At 42.7% G+C, this 18,264-nt stretch overlaps 2 protein-coding genes across 2 annotated transcripts; both read left to right on the top strand.

Annotated features, from left to right (window-relative positions):
• The first annotated feature begins 226 nt into the window (after positions 1-226).
• smarcd1 (SWI/SNF related BAF chromatin remodeling complex subunit D1) lies at positions 227-14,121 on the top strand. The gene is made up of 13 exons (XM_030374515.1): positions 227-472; positions 3,139-3,314; positions 3,564-3,606; positions 4,076-4,198; positions 5,679-5,801; positions 5,964-6,080; positions 6,206-6,307; positions 8,325-8,486; positions 9,672-9,769; positions 10,564-10,699; positions 11,791-11,913; positions 12,560-12,661; positions 12,835-14,121. Exons 1-13 carry the CDS (start codon positions 290-292, stop codon positions 12,886-12,888), a joined length of 1,542 nt encoding a protein of 513 aa, XP_030230375.1. The 5' UTR covers positions 227-289; the 3' UTR covers positions 12,889-14,121.
• Positions 14,122-14,303: 182 nt separating this feature from the next.
• LOC115556999 (glycerol-3-phosphate dehydrogenase [NAD(+)], cytoplasmic) lies at positions 14,304-17,874 on the top strand. The gene is made up of 8 exons (XM_030374516.1): positions 14,304-14,447; positions 15,096-15,273; positions 15,515-15,655; positions 15,918-16,056; positions 16,200-16,312; positions 16,637-16,873; positions 17,019-17,125; positions 17,328-17,874. The coding sequence occupies exons 1-8, from the start codon at positions 14,404-14,406 to the stop codon at positions 17,422-17,424; spliced, it is 1,056 nt and encodes a 351-aa protein (XP_030230376.1). The 5' UTR covers positions 14,304-14,403; the 3' UTR covers positions 17,425-17,874.
• The last annotated feature ends 390 nt before the right edge of the window (positions 17,875-18,264 follow it).

Raw genomic sequence — 18,264 nt, 5'->3', positions numbered from 1 at the left:
TTTGAGTAAATTTGGATAAGCATTTTTGCAATAGTATTATCTACAAATAATATACATCTTACCCTTTTAATTGAGACATTTTAAAACATTCTTGTCCCAAAGGAGTTGGATTCCAGAAGTTTTACATGAGATTTATATGATGAACACATGACCCAACACGAATTGTAAGTAATGCACATCCTATACAGCAGGGGTAGATATTGCATCGCGTAAATACTACTGAGCGTTTCTTTACACACTCTTCCTCTCGCGGTACTTCCACACCACCACAGGCGGCGGATTTCAGGAGATGGCGGCCAGAGGTGGTTTTCAGTCGGCACCGACAGGAGGTGGCGGCGGTGGAATGGGTCCTGGACCACCGGTACCGGGTGGAGGACCAGGTATGGGCCCTGGGACACCTGGAAGGATGGGACCCTCGCCAGGCGCGCAAAATCATATGTACCGTTCCCCGATGCCCGGGCCTGGATACCCGGTAAGCGTCCCTCCGTCGCTGGTGCTGACGCGTTAGCGTGTCAGCTAGAACAAAGCCTTTAGCCCCTTGCTTTGTTAGGTAGCTAACTGAGCTAGTTGTGTTTATGTTCTTAACGTGGACACGTAACCATATTAAGATAAGGCCATGACCAACATTTGGTAAAACTGTAATCGCATATGTGCAAGGGGTGTTTATTGCACACACCACTTTGTTGTGTGATTTGTTGTGTGGGGTAGCTAACGCGCTGCTAACAGTGGTAGCGTTAGCCACTTCTATTAGCTTTGCTAACTTGTACGTCAGCTAATGTCAACATATGGATATCTTGACGCTACAATTATTTCAGTGTATTTGTATTCTGGTGTAAAAAACAAAACAAAGTTGAATGAATCACTTGGATCGCTAGGATACAACTAACGGTAAAGTAGTATATTGGAGATGTCGCGCCTTGGGTTTAATTCAAGCCAATAGCATCGCCCTCTTACCTCTGCGTTACTCCAGCTGCATCTATGTTGGTTGTGCACCGACATGACAACGTTGTCTCTAAATGTAACTGCCGTACTTGTGATTTTTGCACCCTGGCCATGAACGATCATTTAAACACAAGTTTAAATTGTGTTTATATTATGAACTAGGACGAACTTTTAAGATCGATACATCTCTTTCGCTGACCCCTTTTTATCCCTTGTTAAAAAAAATATTTATTTTTATTTTGAAGTTACAAACGTACCTCTTGTTCTTCTCAAATGAGTTCCATATAACTTACTGTGTAAGTATGATTTAAATATATTTCGTCAATCTGAAACGATCTGCCGAAAGGTTGTTATAGCTTCCAACAACCTGTGAACGGTCCAAGGCCATGCAGCTTGCTCCTACCGTGAACAAATGCATTTCCTGTGAAAGGATGCTACACTTCTCTCCCCCCCCCCCCCCCCCTATATCCTTGACCACACACACACACACACACACACACACACACATACACACACACACACTGGCTTTCAGAATGTTATAAAGAACGCTCCAATCACTACTGCAGGAGTACTGCAGAACACTGAGAATATGTTTGTTGAAAACCAAGGTTGCAATGATGAATAGTGATAATAGAGTGTGGAATTTCTATTCCACCCACACATTCTGTTTCCAATACTATAAGAATCTCCCATTTTGCACACAGTTTGTTTGTAAAAAGATTGTATAAGCCACAATAGTGCAGTGATGTGCACCACTGTGGTTGCAAAATTAAGAGCTTATGTGTAACTCTGTTTTTCTACATAAGATTTCAAACTTGAATGAGCTTAAAGTTATTTAACTTGGTTGGTGAATCCAATCATAACAACGTCGATATTTTGGAGATGGGATCAACCACCAGTCACTGTTAATGTATTGAGCTAAAAGCAGACATTATCCTTTATCTTCTTAGCAATCATTTTATTTCTAATATCAATATACAAATTTACTTTTGGCCATTGAGATGTGCTTACAGGACACAGGTGTTTCCCACTTCTGGCTTAAGTATAAAGCGAATGAGATGGGGAGGTTGTATCTCGACTTGCTTGGCTCCACCCGAGTCTGTTCAGAGAGAGGGAGGGCTGTAGCGCTGCTGTTGCTGGAGAGCGCTTGACGATCATAGGACTTGTAGCGGAGCTGAAAAGAGTGGGGAAGAAGAGGAGCTAGGTGGCTTGTCCCTTATCCGAACGCATGCAGTCTAATACTCGGAGCCGCCTATTTGAGTTCTTATCACATGGCTTGGTGAGTCACCAGGAGATTTAGTTTCATAGTTTTTTATACATTAGGCAGGATCGCCATGCGGAGTTGCTTTGAGACGTGTTTCATGTTTGCTATTTACTATACAATCCAGGTACATTTGTACCTGGATGTACATTTGTACATTTTATTATGCCCTTTTTTGTTTTATAAAAGTTTAGATTTGGAAAGAATTGGCACCTTTCTTTCAGTCAAAGCGCGATGATATTTGTCTTTATCCGTTGATGCAAATATTTGGTTTGATCTGATGCGTCTAGTCTAAACTTAAGTTTGTTTACTGATTGCATGATATAATTAGTTTGCAGAGCTTGCGCGTCTTAAATGTATGCCAGCAAACCCTTTTGAATTCACATTTAAGATTACGATTTTAACGGGCTACCTTGTGTGGAGATGGTGTGATAATCAAAAGCACTGAAGAGCTTTGATTTATTTCATTTGTCCATAACTCTCCAGCACACGCCGTCCTTGAAAATGAATTTTGCTTCATTGAATTGGAATCCTGGTCTTTTGGCATCATTTTTGTTCTCCATCACCCAATTACTCGACAGATTTTGACTGCAGAAATGTTGGGAGTACACAAATGCAAGGGCTTGGTTTTCTTTTCCCATCATTTAGGCGCTCCTCATCCAAACGTGAAAAGAGATCCCTTATCCACTACATTATGTCCAATGTGTCGCAATACAAGTATCTCATAATGGAAAGGTGGTCATCTTGGGTTAAGAACCAGCCGAAGGATTCCTATCACCATGACTACCAACCCTTACAGGAATTAATTTCAGGTGCTTGCTGCTAGGGTTGCTAAACTCACTCCAATGCAACTGCAGTACTTTACTGTAAGCGCTATTCCATACCTCCTCTCTTGGTCAGTGGTGAACCTGAAACCTCTGGTCCTTCCTCCACAGAGACCTGGTATGCCCCCATCCAATCGGATGACTCCACAGGGCCCTGCCATGGGGCCCCCAGGCTATGGTAACAGTCCGGTATCACGGCCCGGCATGCCCGGCGGGATGGACCCTTCTCGGAAGCGTCCCGCTCCCCAGCAGATCCAACCGGTGCAGCAGCAGAACCGGAACCAGCAGTAAATACTACCCATGGTGGAGAGCGGTCTAGTCACAGGCCTGCATGTTCGGGATAAACACTAATGATTAAACAAGTTCACATTCTTTCATTTCGTTTTCATATACTCTACCACATTTAATTGCATTTAAGTTCCTACGTTTATCAATCATTTATTCGATTTAAACTGAAGCCTGAGGATCTTTCTACTAACCAATACTGGCTAACCTAATTTAACCAGAACCATTTCTTAATCTTGTTCTTAATACAGCACAAAGAAGAAGAAGATGGCTGATAAAATTCTACCTCAAAGGGTATGTATAAACTAAAAAAACAACAATCATTCTGAAGGCCTGCTGCTCTGGTCTAGATAATTGGATTTGAGGCCCTTGTTTAATTACTACCGACAACTAAATAATCCACCTATCATAAAGATCTAGCATCTTTATGATGGGTGGAATATTGAATTGCCTTGACCACCGGCACCATAAGCTTGTGAACGCAGCGTATTTTTCTTTTGTTGCATCAGCGGCCATGCTTCAGTTAACGGGGTCCTTCTAAATAAAATCACAGTATTACACAGACGCTTTATTGACGCACTGACTATCATAATTAATTGAATGCTAATTACGTGTGTGTGTGTGTGTGTGTGTGTGTGTGTGTGTGTGTGTGTGTGTGTGTGTGTGTGTGTGTGTGTGTGTGTGTGTGTGTGTGTGTGTGTGTGTGTGTGTGTGTGTGTGTGTGTGTGTGTGTGTGTGTGTGTGTGTGTGTGTGCTGTCTCAGATCAGAGAGCTGGTGCCAGAGTCTCAAGCCTACATGGATCTGCTTGCCTTCGAGAGGAAGCTGGACCAGACCATCATGCGTAAGAGGCTAGACATCCAGGAGGCACTCAAGAGGCCCATTAAGGTATTCCATTCAAATGATGTACAGCATTCCAGGGACGCGTCCTCAAATCTCACCACATAGCAGACATTTAACCAAATGCTTCATTTATTTTTTTTGCTGTCAGTTATTTTATGAATGTGTAGTTGTTATTGAGATGGCTTTACTTCTTCGATGCCATTATGATCCGTAACTTAAATTGCGCTCCTCTTTTGTAGTTGAATGGAAATGGGTTTCCCTTATTCAAGCACCTTGTTATATACAGTCCTGATTTGTCAAAGAAATTTCACGGGTGTGTATTATAATTCCTCTACAAATCCAACATTAAATCAAAGGTCAAATAGAAATAGTATCTAGATGTTTCTTTACAGTGCTAAAAAAATAACCTCAAAGTGAGTTGGAAGAATATAGAAATTTTCGTAATGACAAATAAAATAAATTTAGAGCCACGCTGCTGGTTATACAAGTCATTATGGCGGGTATGACATTGTCTAGCCCACAATGCTGTGTGTCTCCTGTGCCATTAGCCTACTTAGACAATTCTTGCCGGGGTTTAAAACTTTTGGCCCATTGAATAAGGATTTATTCTATAATTTTTTGAGATTTCGTACAATTCTCAATCTTTTTTGCGATTAATCTCCACCGATGTACTTATTGAAAGTCAGTTGAACCTGTATTATACAGTCAATGTGCGTTACATATATACTGGTGCTCCACTGGTACTGTTGAGCTTGAGGGATACATTTCTGAACAGCCATTTTAATGTTATGGGCTCTGAAAATTATAATTGATATTTGGGACGTCTCCTGTATAATTGCCTTTTAGTTAGGCTATTGTTTAGCTTATCAATACTACGGTCTTCAATAATTCAGCCCCAGAGGCAGTTATATACCGGGTTTTAGTACAGATTCCTAATAAACATGATAAAAAAATGTAATTCATTAGATGTCGTAAAAAGTTGAATAAAAAGAGGAGTGTCTGTACTTTTGACATTATTGAATCATACATTTGGTATTTGTACATACCCTGATATCCCATGATACCGCCCAAGCGTTCTGGTCAGCCCGTGCCTCTTTGTTGACAAGTGTTTTACTATCAACATTCCCAAAACCCCTCTCACTCAACCCACATTTCCCGATGATTATCTAGATTTTAAACTCCCGAAGCTAGCCAACTCTTAACAGTTTATCGCCCCCACCTATTGACTCCATTCTGAATTTTAATTGCTATTTGATAAAAGGAATGGCATGACCAGTGGTGCTCATCACCATTTGTAGACTAGATTACGTTATTCAATGGTAAATGGATTTTAGGTAGCAATTAGTTTTGTTTGTCATCATGACCCATCATAGACACTTGTCTCAATGATGATGAAACGCCTTGAACCATCACTACCACTTGCCTCTTTGTAACCGATTATATTTATAGGTTCCCACTATAGTTCCCTTTATTTTCCAATGATTAGTACAGTTAACATAATGATTTACTTTTTGTCCCTTTTCAGCAAAAGAGAAAGCTGCGCATTTTCATTTCCAATACATTCAACCCTGCCAAGCCAGACGCTGAGGATGGGGAGGGCACCGTGGCCTCCTGGGAGCTACGGGTGGAAGGGCGGCTGCTGGAGGACGTAAGGCCTTACTCCCCATTGAGTTGTTCTGGAACCATCCACATGTAAAACCGTAGTTGGCTTTATTTATTGCTCTCCCACTCTCCGGTTGGAATACCTCACAGCGACGTACTCGGCACAGGGCGCCCTGGTAGTAAATGATGTTTTTATCCACACCTTCAGACGGCTGTGTCCAAGTATGAAGCTACCAAGCAGAAGAGAAAGTTCTCCTCCTTCTTCAAGTCCCTGGTCATCGAGTTGGACAAAGACCTGTATGGGCCCGATAACCACCTGGTTGAGGTAAGTCCGGACCCACCTTTGAATGTATTGCACTCAATAAAATGTTCCTTCTGTAGTATAACCCATTGGTAGTTAGGTGTGCACGTTCTACATCTTCAGTGAGGTTATTTGATGTGGTTCTGCAGTGGCACAGGACGGCCACCACACAGGAGACGGATGGTTTCCAGGTGAAGAGGCCAGGGGATGTGGGCGTCCGCTGCACCGTCCTGCTAATGCTGGACTACCAGGTGAGTGCCCCTGGAGCTTGGGTCAATATAGAGATGGCACCCTTTTTTTTTTTTTTCTTTAGAACGTGTACGAAGGGTGTAGTGGTTCTTGTCAAACAACGGACCCGTACCAGACGACGCTAGTAACAGGACGATCTAAACATTTCATGTCCCATTATCCTGGCCCAAATAAAAAAAGGCCTTTTTACAGTATCATGAAATATGCTTAACTCTTAAAAAGGCACTAACACAAACTGCAATCAATTAATATGCTACTAATGCAGGAAAGGTATATCCTGATTCACGGTAACTATAATTGATATTCATCATGATTAACTTTTTGAGTGTTTTATACTGAAATCCTGTGGGGCTCAGAGAAATATAGATGCCTGATAACATAAAGGTAGAGGATGGTGATTGGAGGAACTAGCAGTTTAAGCAGTTGCGTCATTTAAGTCTGGTGTCAGGGGTCGATGATTCCGTGTGAAAATATGCTATGCCATTTAAAAAAAAAAAAAAAAAGATCTCCCGACAGCCAACCCACCATGCGGATTGACAAAATTACTAATGCCGCTTTTCCACCGCACATGTAGCTCGACTCGACACGACACGACTCGACACGACTCGACACGGTAGCAGCGCGGGTCCTTTTCCACCGCAAATAGTACCTCCGGGACGTGGGCGGGGTCGGCTGCGCGAAAGGGCCGTGACGTATTTTTGTACGCGACGCAAACAACACCTACGTAACCCACACATGGACAGAACCCACACAACAACAATGGAGAACATCGATGCGATGGTATTCGTGTTCGCATTATTAGCTGGCATGTTGAAGAAGTGGAATATGTTGGCTGCGGCGCTGCTATGGCTGTTACCAGCATGGTTGCCATGTCGCTCTCGTGACTTCGTCACACTCTCTGGCCAATCAGTGGCCGGCCGTCTGCCGACGTCACCTTTTAGCATCGGCTCAGCCGCTTGGAACCTAGAGCGAGGCGGTACTAGAAAAAGCAGCCACTTCAGGTACCAGATACCATGTTTTCGCGGTGGAAACGCAAAAAAGGCGAGCTGAGTCGAGTCGAGTCGTGTCGAGCTGGTACCATGCAGTGGAAAAGCGGCATAAGGGTCCTTTTTTTTTCTTTTCTTTTTTCCAAAACCGTGAACCTAAGCATACCTGGACTGTTATACCCCTAATGTCTACTGCATCAAGAGTGAACCCTATCCATTGATATATTTTTTATCAATGAATCCAGAGTACCTGCTTTGACTGATTCGTTTTGCCTTTGAATGGTGGTGGGCATTAATCAGCAATGAGAAAATAGAAAATGCTAATGTGTGCCTGCTGGATGGAGAAGAGTTTGTAATCTCTAACAATTTAGAGTGAAAACATTTGGCTGAGCCCTTCTTGGCCTGACCCCTTATGTTTATCTGTAAATATCTGTTTATCTCTTTTGGAAGGTCACTGGCACACGTTAATAACTGTGCAGGATTGAACTATACACAAGGCCAGTATATCTCTGGTGTTTCATATTACTGCAGGCAGTAGCATGTTGAGACCGGACTCATGGGCAAACTGGCTCAGAACCGAGCAGTCCTTGTAGCAGATGATAGAGTGTGTCAAGATTTGCACCCTTTGAAGTGTTTGCTCTCCAGTCAATTTGTATAGCCCTTAATAACAGTTGCAGTCTCAACAGGCTTTGGAGGCAGTTTATTTATGACGCTAAATCTAGCCCCCAAAAGGGCTTAGGTAATTCTCAAGCAAGAACTCTTGGGAAGGAACGCAGAGTGTGGAATCCCTCCTTTTAGGGATAATGGGGAGTGCAATGGGTGCAATCATATACATAATAAAGCCACGTTTCCACCAAAATGACCCCAAACTGTTAGTCATGTAAAGGTTCCTAATACTGGGGTAAAGTTCATATGGTGGAATCGCGACTATTGGAGTAATAAGCAAATATTTAAAAAACCTCTTTCCAATGCTGTAGTATGAAGTATGTTGCTGATGTTGTCTCATCTTCCCTCTTTCTATGTGGTCCCGCAGCCCCCACAGTTCAAGCTGGACCCCAGACTGGCTCGTATGCTGGGGATTCACACCCAGACCAGGCCCGTCATCATCCAGGCCCTCTGGCAGTACGTCAAGACCCACAAGCTCCAGGACCCCCACGAGCGCGAGTTCATCAACTGTGACAAGTACCTGCAGCAGGTCAAGAAGAATAATCTTTACATGATGCATGCATATATATGGAGTTCAATGAAGCCATTTGGGTAGTGTATTCAAATGAAGATCTGACATGACTGCCAAGGCACGATGATCGCATGGTCAATAGGGCTGGCCCGAATTATTCAAATACTCGTTCGGAAAGTGTATTCGAAGCTTAAATCAGTATTCAGAGTTTCGTTTTGTTTTTTTCACGTACGTGACGTTACCAGAGCGATGGAGGTGGAGGAAGAATAGATATCTTGTTTCCCTTTACTTTATAACAAAACATTAGCGGGATCTCGGGCGGAAAAGTAATGCTTAGCGAAATCCTAACCTTAGCTTAGCTGTTTGTTTACGTTCGCTGTACAGCGCCCATCAACTGTGACTGGCTTGCTGCAGAGCGTGAGCGTCTTTGGAATACCCGGTCAATATAATGGATATAATATGGACACATAAGACAATCAATATTCGGTCTTTGTTGTGGATTTATTGTACAAATTCCCTGAAAAGTTACATGTTCCAGGATGAATTGAAAAGCTCCCGTAAGGGCTGAGATGGCAGAGTACGGCTGATTTGGAACGGAACAACAGCTGTTCGCTTCCACAGGGAAAAACTAAGGAACTCCAACTGACTTAGGCCTACTAATTAACATTCAAAAGCTATTAAATCTTCAACAAAATATGCAGATACTGTCAAAATCGGTTCCAGGGAGTATATAGGGATTATTAATGTTGTTTTTGATGGTGTGTTTTTCTGGAACGAGTGTTCGAATATTCGCTCGGAAAAACGAACGAGTATTCGAAGCCTGAAAAAAGGCATTCGGGCCAGCCCTAATGGTTACACAGCACTCTAAACCTACAGGAATGTATTGACATTTTTTCTCATTTATTTATTTTGTCATTCCAGAGATGTTTTCAATTGTGTCCTCCAGTTGTTGCTTGCTGCTAACTGCGCTGCTTTTAGTGTGAAAAAAATGCACAAATGTTGTGGGATTATTTTCCTAAAGCTTTTTCTGGTTAAGGGCATCCTTTTTACTTATTACTACCTTATTTGCATGATGGAAATAGTGACATGGGAATGGTTTTGTTATCTCAAATACGACGAAATGTCTTTCCTTTTCTAACACTACGATATTAATATTGGTTAAGCCCGACCCGTTTGGACTTATGTTTTTTTTCTGTCTTGTAGATCTTTGAGACTCAGCGCATGAAGTTCTCTGAGATCCCGCAGCGTCTACATGCCCTCCTGATGCCCCCAGAGCCAATCATCATCAATCATGTCATCAGGTGACTATAGCCAAGTTTCTTTGTGAACCTGGTTTATGCCTAGGGCAGAAGTTCGAGAAGGATTTAATTTTACATGACCGAATGTATTGTATACACACCTATGACATTTTGCTTGAATATTGTCTGTCTGTTACCATTTAAAGCCATAGGCCTTCAAACATACTTATGAATAAAAATGACATGTGAAAGTTAGTGTTTGAACAAATCTTTTCTATTTACATTTGGGATATTGAATGGAAAATTCTTCAGATTCTTAAGGGCTTTTCAGACGGTTCTGTAGCACAAATTGGTTATGGCATGTCACTAGGAAAGGGTAACCATAGCAATGAGTCAGCAGCGACTACAGAAACCAGTTTGTATTCAGTGTTTTCACATTATTTCACTCAAATGCAATCAAATTAAATTAATTGGAATTTAACGTGCCTGTGTGTTTGTGAAAGGCATTTATAAAATCGTGAGCTTTTGGAAGGCCCTGAATGAAACCTTTTTCAAATGGCAGAATAACCACCAGGGTAGCATTAAAATATGTATACCGTTAATGGTTGGTTTGTCTGATTGTTAGTAAAGGAGGCGACCCTGCCCCAGGCTGTCAGAAGTGGGACAAAAGGCAACTGTGGTCAAGGTAGTGAGTGGGTGCATGAGTTATGTAGTGATGCTGCCCCAACTCCATTCTATGCTCGCCTCATTAGTGTTGAGTGAAGAGACTGTATTCTTCTTCCCTGTTTTACAAAGCTTGCTTTTGCTGCAAAACTCAATACCAGACCTAATGTCTTGTCAATCTGTTCCTTTACCAGTGTCGACCCCAATGACCAAAAGAAGACTGCATGCTACGACATCGACGTGGAGGTGGACGACACTCTGAAGACTCAGATGAACTCCTTTCTGCTGTCTACTGCCAGCCAGCAGGAGATAGCTGGACTGGATAACAAGGTATGGCCCATGTACCCACCAGCAAAGCAATAGCCCATCCTCTGAAGCCCAGTTGCGGTCTGAATCGATAGGATGTGTTCCTTTTCAACTTATTTCAAACATGTTAAGGGAACACATGTTAACTGCATGAGATTTGCCGATTCTCTTACATTTGGTTTTTCTTCCAGCGTGTTAGTGTTTCTCCTGCCGTCCACTGCAGTGTTACGTTGAGCGGACCTGTGGAGATCGTCGGTAGATTTTTAAAGGTCCAATCCCATTTCTACCCCTTACCCCTTACCCCTTACCCTTACCCCTTCTAAACTTGGGGGAGGGGTAGAAATGGGATTGGGCCATAAGCCATTAAAGGCAAGCGTAGTAGCTGTAGCGCCACTACCCCCGACATCACACCCGTCAGTGGCCTGTGACAGAGTAAACGCCCTGAGACCCACACCCTCACTTTGAGGTAATGCCAACAGGCAATTTATGTCTGGCCTTCATGTCACAGTAATCTGTGCTCTCGCTCACTTCTCCCGCCAACCTCACCGTCACCACCACCATCCCCATTTGTGTAATGGTAAAATTGCAGCCCAGGGTTTCTTCAACGGTTTTCCTATCATGAAGTGGACCAGGGTCATGTTAACCTGGCTGCGAGCGCACCGTAATCACATTGTCCTTTGTCATACTCCTTGGCTGTGTAATCTCCGCTACCAGACAGGGGGAAAAGTCAACTACCACTGCTTGTTTTTGGTTTGGAGGCACCTGTTGCCTTCTATGGCTCCATACGGCCTTGTAATTTGTTCATGCTGCTAAGAAAAAACATTTGATTTATTTTTGTGTACAATATTAAGTAGTACCTGCTCATTGACACATTTAATTATTCCTCCATTGCTATAAACTGGGAACGCACTTAAAGCACCTAAATATGGTAATGCAGTACAACCAAAGCCATTACCTGTTGGTTCCCAACAGATTACTATGTACTGCTCCACGTGTAGCAAAGCGAGTTAACATTTCTCCCTGACATGGTGGTGACCGTAATCCCTCGTCACGGTTGAGTTGAAACGACGGCATGAATTAACGCTGTACCCACGCCCCCCCCTCTCCCGCCTCAGATCCACGAGACCATCGAGACTATAAACCAGCTGAAGACCCAGAGGGAGTTCATGCTGAGCTTCGCCAGGGACCCCCAGGGCTTCATCAACGACTGGCTGCAGTCCCAGTGCAGGGACCTCAAGGTGAGCGTGGGAGGTTGGATTATTATGACGTTTATACTCCGTTAAGTTACCAAAGGCTCCACATGGATGTGATGACTGACGACAATAAACGTCCCAATACAATGGCTATGGTTTAAATAGAATGTAGAGGTTTGAAAAAGAGATGACGGAAAACATGGTATCATAGCAAGTTATATATAATGTTAAACCCAAGGTATGGGGTTCGTTTTTTGAAGTTTGTTTGATTTGGGCTCCGTGATGCACTTAATCTGTTTCTGCAGCAGTTGTACAAGGTTAATAATGTTAGTCTGAGCTGTGCCTCGTCATTGGGACATCGTCATGGTGACATGGTTAACATTTCAGTGAGCGTCCCGTGTTCCTCCTCCAAGGACACATGGTCATTTTGTTACTAAGTGCACAGAAGCATTTTACCTATTCGAAACGGAACATGAAAATATTAAGCCATCCCTCATGAAGAAGAAAATGATCCCCCTTCCGTACATACAGAGAAGATCATTTGTGGAGAAGGAAGACATCCGTCATTGAACTGGTCAACCCGTTTAGAGGCGACGCCACCGAAGTTCACATTAGTGGGACTAGCCTAGCGCTTGTTTCGAGCCTGCCTCTGTTCTCATTGTATTATGTCTTCCTCCCTGTCCCCTATCAGACCATGACGGATGTGGTGGGCAACCCAGAGGAGGAGCGGCGGGCCGAGTTCTACTTCCAGCCTTGGGCCCAGGAAGCCGTGTGCCGCTACTTCTACTCCAAGGTAAAACCGCTCTCCTCCTCCCCCTTTTCCCCTGTTTACATTACCCATGCTATCTCATGTGCTGGTGAATGGCCTCCACTTACTTGATAGATAACCCCACATAATATAAATACTGTATTATTTTGTAACGGAGCCTCACGTGACTAAAGTCCCTCTGGGGAATTGTCTTGCAGGTCCAGCAGAGGAGACAGGAGCTGGAGCAGGCTTTGGGCATTAGGAACACCTAGGCTGTTGTTTTCTCTTGATTCAGGTTTTTCCTCCATTATGGCCAGGCGTTATACAAAGTAACATTGTTGGGCTCTCAGTGATTTGTGTGTGGTGGTGGGGGGACAACTGGTGGTTACTTTTTCTTTTTTTTTGGGGGGGGGTGCCTGGGGGGGTTAAAACCTAGAAAGACATGGACCACGGGTTGGATGTTTCCATCAAATCAACCCAATGCTGTAACTCCTATTGATATTTGCTTGAGCCTGATCCGGAAGCATTGGTTTATTTTATAATGGACTGTGTCCTTGTGTCGCACAACTTTTAATACACCGGTTCCCACACAAGGTATATCCAGGTACAATGAATTAGTAGTGTGGTTCCTGTGTTTTCCCTGCCATCAACCCCTTGCGAGTCAGCTGTATACACCTCCGAGTAAGAACCGCCAGTTCCCCATCCGGTAGTATTGGTGGTGGTGGACACCTTTGTGATTGATGATGCTACTACACTATCAGAACGTCACCTGTCATGACTTATTACCTGATATGTGTAGAAATTCTTTTAGTTTTTCGTCCCTGAATTCCCCCCTACTCTAAATTCTAATGCTTAACCACTTCCGTGAAAATTGGTTTTTGTATTGGGTATGAAAGTTTTTTTTTTTTTGATATTGATTATATTAAATGTGTTGTTAGCTAGTACTCAATTATCAAACAATTAGCTTGTATAACTCTAGGCTTGTTTTGTAAATGCAACGCAGGAAAAAAAATAAGATGTAAACTTGTTCTAGGTTTTTTTCCAGCTGAAACATTCTTCAATCATTTAGTACTAAAGCTTCCAGGTGGGTATCGGTGAATCATTGGCTTTTTTAAAGTAATTTTTAATCATGAGCAAAGAAGCCATATAAAAAAAGATCTAGCCTGGCTCATTGGTCACTAATTCTGCCTGGCCTCTTTATTACATTTTCAGTTGTTTTAATATCTCTGGCAGCCAATTTATGTTGTGTTCATTGTATGCAACATTGTTTGCATCACTGAAGCTCGGTCTGTGGACCTGTCAAGCTCGGTCCTTCTATGTTCAGAGTTGTCTAAATACACTAATGTAGTTTGGGGGGATATTAGGAATGTGGGGGTACCGTTAGGGCTGAAATTATTTCAGTGAGTAATCGGGACTATTAATATTTGGAAATTTAGATATTTTCATGGACCAAGCCTATTTTTCTGTATGTTATCTTATGTTATAATAAAGGATATGTGAAAGTACGTTTGGTATTTTGTCGTCATTCAATGCTACGCCATTTTACAATAATTAAATTATTTATTTAACATTGATACGATCAATTGTTTTCCTTTTACTAACGAATGGATTAACTTAACTTGGTTACTTACTGGGTTTGCCGTGGGCCACCATGACTGATCAACCAATGAGATGGGGCGGTCCTCAGCTGTGGGGAGTCATAGCTGCGATGGTATAAATACACTGTCTCTAGATCTGGCACTCCTCGCACCCGTAGCTGAGACGGCGATACGAACCAACCTAACATAATGGCAGTCGGAAAGAAAGTCTGCATCATTGGCTCTGGTAACTGGTGAGCATTTAAATTGCATTTTTCTTCTCGTTAGAACAGTGACCGAGTTATTCTGTATCTGGAACCCATTTAGCAACCTATTTTAATGGTTTAATGTCTTTCACAAAAGCTTTTCAGTAGACCGCTTAGCTATCAACTTATTGTGAGTCGAAAGTTGTGTTGAAGGTATTGTCACTCACCCCCGTTTCTGTGAAGCGATACTGTCCTGTGTCTGAAGGTTTATGGGGGACCCTCATGGGGGTTCATTTCTAGGATATGTGATATGGGAAAGACCTCGGTGGTGTCTATGATTGAAGAACGGGTGATGGATTGTGTCAAACTGTTCGGCAACGGTGTTGCTCTAGTCTAGACCGATGTCTACGGCGGAAAGCCATGATTGTTTTTCTATATAGGCAATGCATTGTAGCCTATCACATATGGGGTTACAGTAGATCTATACTTCCATTATATGAATTTACAATAACGCATAGGCTATACTTCCAATTTAATAATGTAGCCTATACAATTGTAAGTAGCCGTGTTATTGAATACAATACTAAATTGTCTACCTCACTAACAAAGTAATCTTTACATATTCATTGTTATGGTTCTCGAATCAGTAGCCTAACTTTCATGAAAGCCTGGTAAGTCGCAATGCTCTGTCTGCAGGGGGTCTGCCATCGCTAAGATAGTAGGTGCCAATGCAGCCAAGTATGACCAGTTTGACACGACGGTGAACATGTGGGTTTTTGAGGAGATGATCGAGGGCAGGAAGCTCACCGAAATCATCAACATTGACCATGAAAATGTTAAATATTTGCCCGGTCACAAGCTTCCCCCAAATGTGGTGAGCAGTATTATAATACTTGAACACATTTTCATACACTATTTCAATCGTGTTTAATATAGGGTTTCTCTGCTATTAATAGTCAAAGAGAATCTCAAAATCACGATGATGGTGCATATTTACTTTTTTAAGTACGTTAATTAATAAATAATTTAACAAGCTCGACAGCAATAGGCCAGGAGCTTCACTATTCTCGTTGATCTGTTAAAAAAAATATTTTCTAATTTCTTCCGTCTCGCAGGTGGCAGTCCCCGACTTGGCGGAGGCAGCGAAGGGAGCGGACATCCTGATCTTCGTGGTACCCCACCAGTTCATTGTCCGAGTGTGCGACACCATCAAGGACCATATCAAAAAGGAGGCCGTTGGCATGTCTCTCATCAAGGTGGGGGCAGCAATTACTAAAAAAAATGTATCTCCTTCCTACGGAGGTGCATTTTTCTTTTGCACACCTGCTTTTGTCACCAAGTCAGTGGGCGAAGTTCACTTTCTCTCCTCTGGATTTTTTCGAAGAAATCAAAATAATTCCCTAGTGATTTCCTTACAAACTATTAATTACCACCTACCAAAATCAGGTATGCAATCCCTGATCCGATTTGTATTAAGTTGGTAGTGGATGTCATCCTGTTGGTGGTTGTTTCTTGCAGGGTGTAGATGAGGGCCCAGAGGGACTGAGGCTGATCTCTGAGGTGATCAAAGGAAAGCTGGGCATCACAATGACCGTCCTTATGGGAGCAAACATAGCCAATGAGGTCGCTGAGGAGAAGTTCTGTGAAACCACCATTGGTACGGACCACATATTTAATAGGAAAGTAAATGTAAAAAATGACATGATTGATATACATTTTAAAAAGCTAAATAAATTCATGCTTTTTTGAGCCCTTTGATGGACGAACTTGCCGAACTAGAACTGTGACGGTTTTGTTCAGGTTGCAAGGACAAAGTGAATGGACCCATTCTGAAGGAGCTGATGCAGACCACTAACTTCCGTGTGACTGTGGTGGCGGAGGCGGACGTAGTGGAGATCTGTGGGGCACTCAAGGTCAGAGGTCCTCCTTTTGTCTTAAATAAAGTTAGTTTGGTCTGCCAGACTATAACAGGGCTGACCCATTCAGCTGTAACTTTGATAAGATGTTAAAGACATTTAAATACTTGGTAGCTGGGTAGCAATTGTTTTTGTGCCCATAGTAATAGCATCTATAATCAATCATTCTTGTTTTTTAACTATACATTATATTTAATTGCTATGTGTATCTCCAGTATTTTTTGCACTAATCCGTCTGTTCAAAGTGCATCATCATCCTGCCTCAGAGCCTGAGAATATACATATTCAGGACCCTTGTTTCACACTTGTGTGAACCGTTAGAACATCGTGGCGGTGGGCGCAGGCTTCTGCGACGGCCTGGGTTTCGGAGACAACACCAAGGCTGCAGTCATCCGCCTGGGGTTGATGGAGATGATCGCCTTCGCCAAGGTGTTCTGCACTGACGGGCCCGTCACCCCCACCACCTTCCTGGAGAGCTGCGGCGTGGCCGATCTCATCACCACCTGCTACGGCGGACGCAACCGCAAGATCGCCGAGGCCTTCGCCAAAACAGGAAAGGTAGGTGTATGCCTTGTGACCTGAGATGGGAGGAGGTGTCCGCTCTGTCTCTTTTATGTGTCCCTGTGTGTTAAGTTCCAGAGGAATCTTCATGCTCGTTTGTGAAACCGTGGGCAGTTAATATGTGAACCGTGTGCCCGTCTAGACCATCGAGGAGCTGGAGATTGAGATGCTGAACGGACAGAAGCTTCAGGGACCGGCAACTGCAGGAGAGGTCAACCGTATCCTGAAATCCAAAAACATGGTTGACAAGTGAGTTGCTTTATATTGGACACATTTTACATTGGTACAAAATAAATACCAATAAATGTTTGTAAAATAACCTGCAACAAGACTTTGGTCAAAGTTCCTGTAAGGGTAACCCTGTAGGGTTATGGCGCCACTGGTATCAAAGGATAGAAAATCCCTCCTAACGAGCATGAAATGGTCAACATTCTTCTCTTGTACTCTCCAGGTTCCCTCTGTTCAATGCGGTTTACCAGATTTGCTTTAACGGACACCCGGTCACAGATTTCATCAGCTGCTTGCAGAACCACCCAGAGCACAAGTAAAAGAGCCAACCAACCACCGTAGGACACTTGAACTTGTAGGCTGAAGCTAGCCGAGGTGACTACACAACGAAAACTGTTGTTGAAGTATGGAAGTGACCTACCGCGGCTTTAACCCATAAGACATTACCCCTAGGCTTTGTTTAATTTCAGTATAACTGTGTTACAACCAGATGTTACTGAAACAACCGTTACAACTTGGTATGATATTTATGGTATTAGTAATTAACATTGTGACTTGAATAAATGTGTCCTTCATTTCAACGTAACTGTAACTTAAGTGCCTTAGCATTGCCAATTGACAAATATGTACGCTTTGTTTTTACACCCATCTCTGATGCAAGTGACATCAGTTTCTTAACCACAGTGCCGCAGCTATGTCCGGTGTTTTTTAAGGAATCGTATAATATATGCAACAATTTGTACTGAGCTTAATAAAGTACTTGAAGACTACATGTGTATAGTTATTTTACTGATATTTTACTTCAGATTGTGTCATGTTTAACTGTTTGAATTGGAATGATCGTGTTGGAGCTTGGTGATAGGACTTTAACAAAGGCATGCTCTTTTCTGCCTGACTGTAACCTGATCTGAGCCAGACCAATCTGCTACTCTAAACGTTTCACCTTTACCATTTTCTAGACTGGCCATTTTGACCTTTCTCAAAGTTCATGGCCTGCAAAGACATGAGTCCCCTTTGCAAGTGGAACAAGAACGAAAACGAGTCTTGCTGAGATAATGTTAAATAAACTTGGAATTGATTAATAGATGAACTACATTTTTTAAATACATATACGCATATTATTGACTGTTGTTCTATTTTCTTTTTATGGTTTAAACATT

The sequence above is a fragment of the Gadus morhua genome, chromosome 13 (genome assembly GCF_902167405.1).
Source record: "Gadus morhua chromosome 13, gadMor3.0, whole genome shotgun sequence".
NCBI classification, from domain to species: Eukaryota; Metazoa; Chordata; class Actinopteri; order Gadiformes; family Gadidae; genus Gadus; species Gadus morhua.
This window is presented reverse-complemented; position numbering and strand designations above follow the sequence as displayed.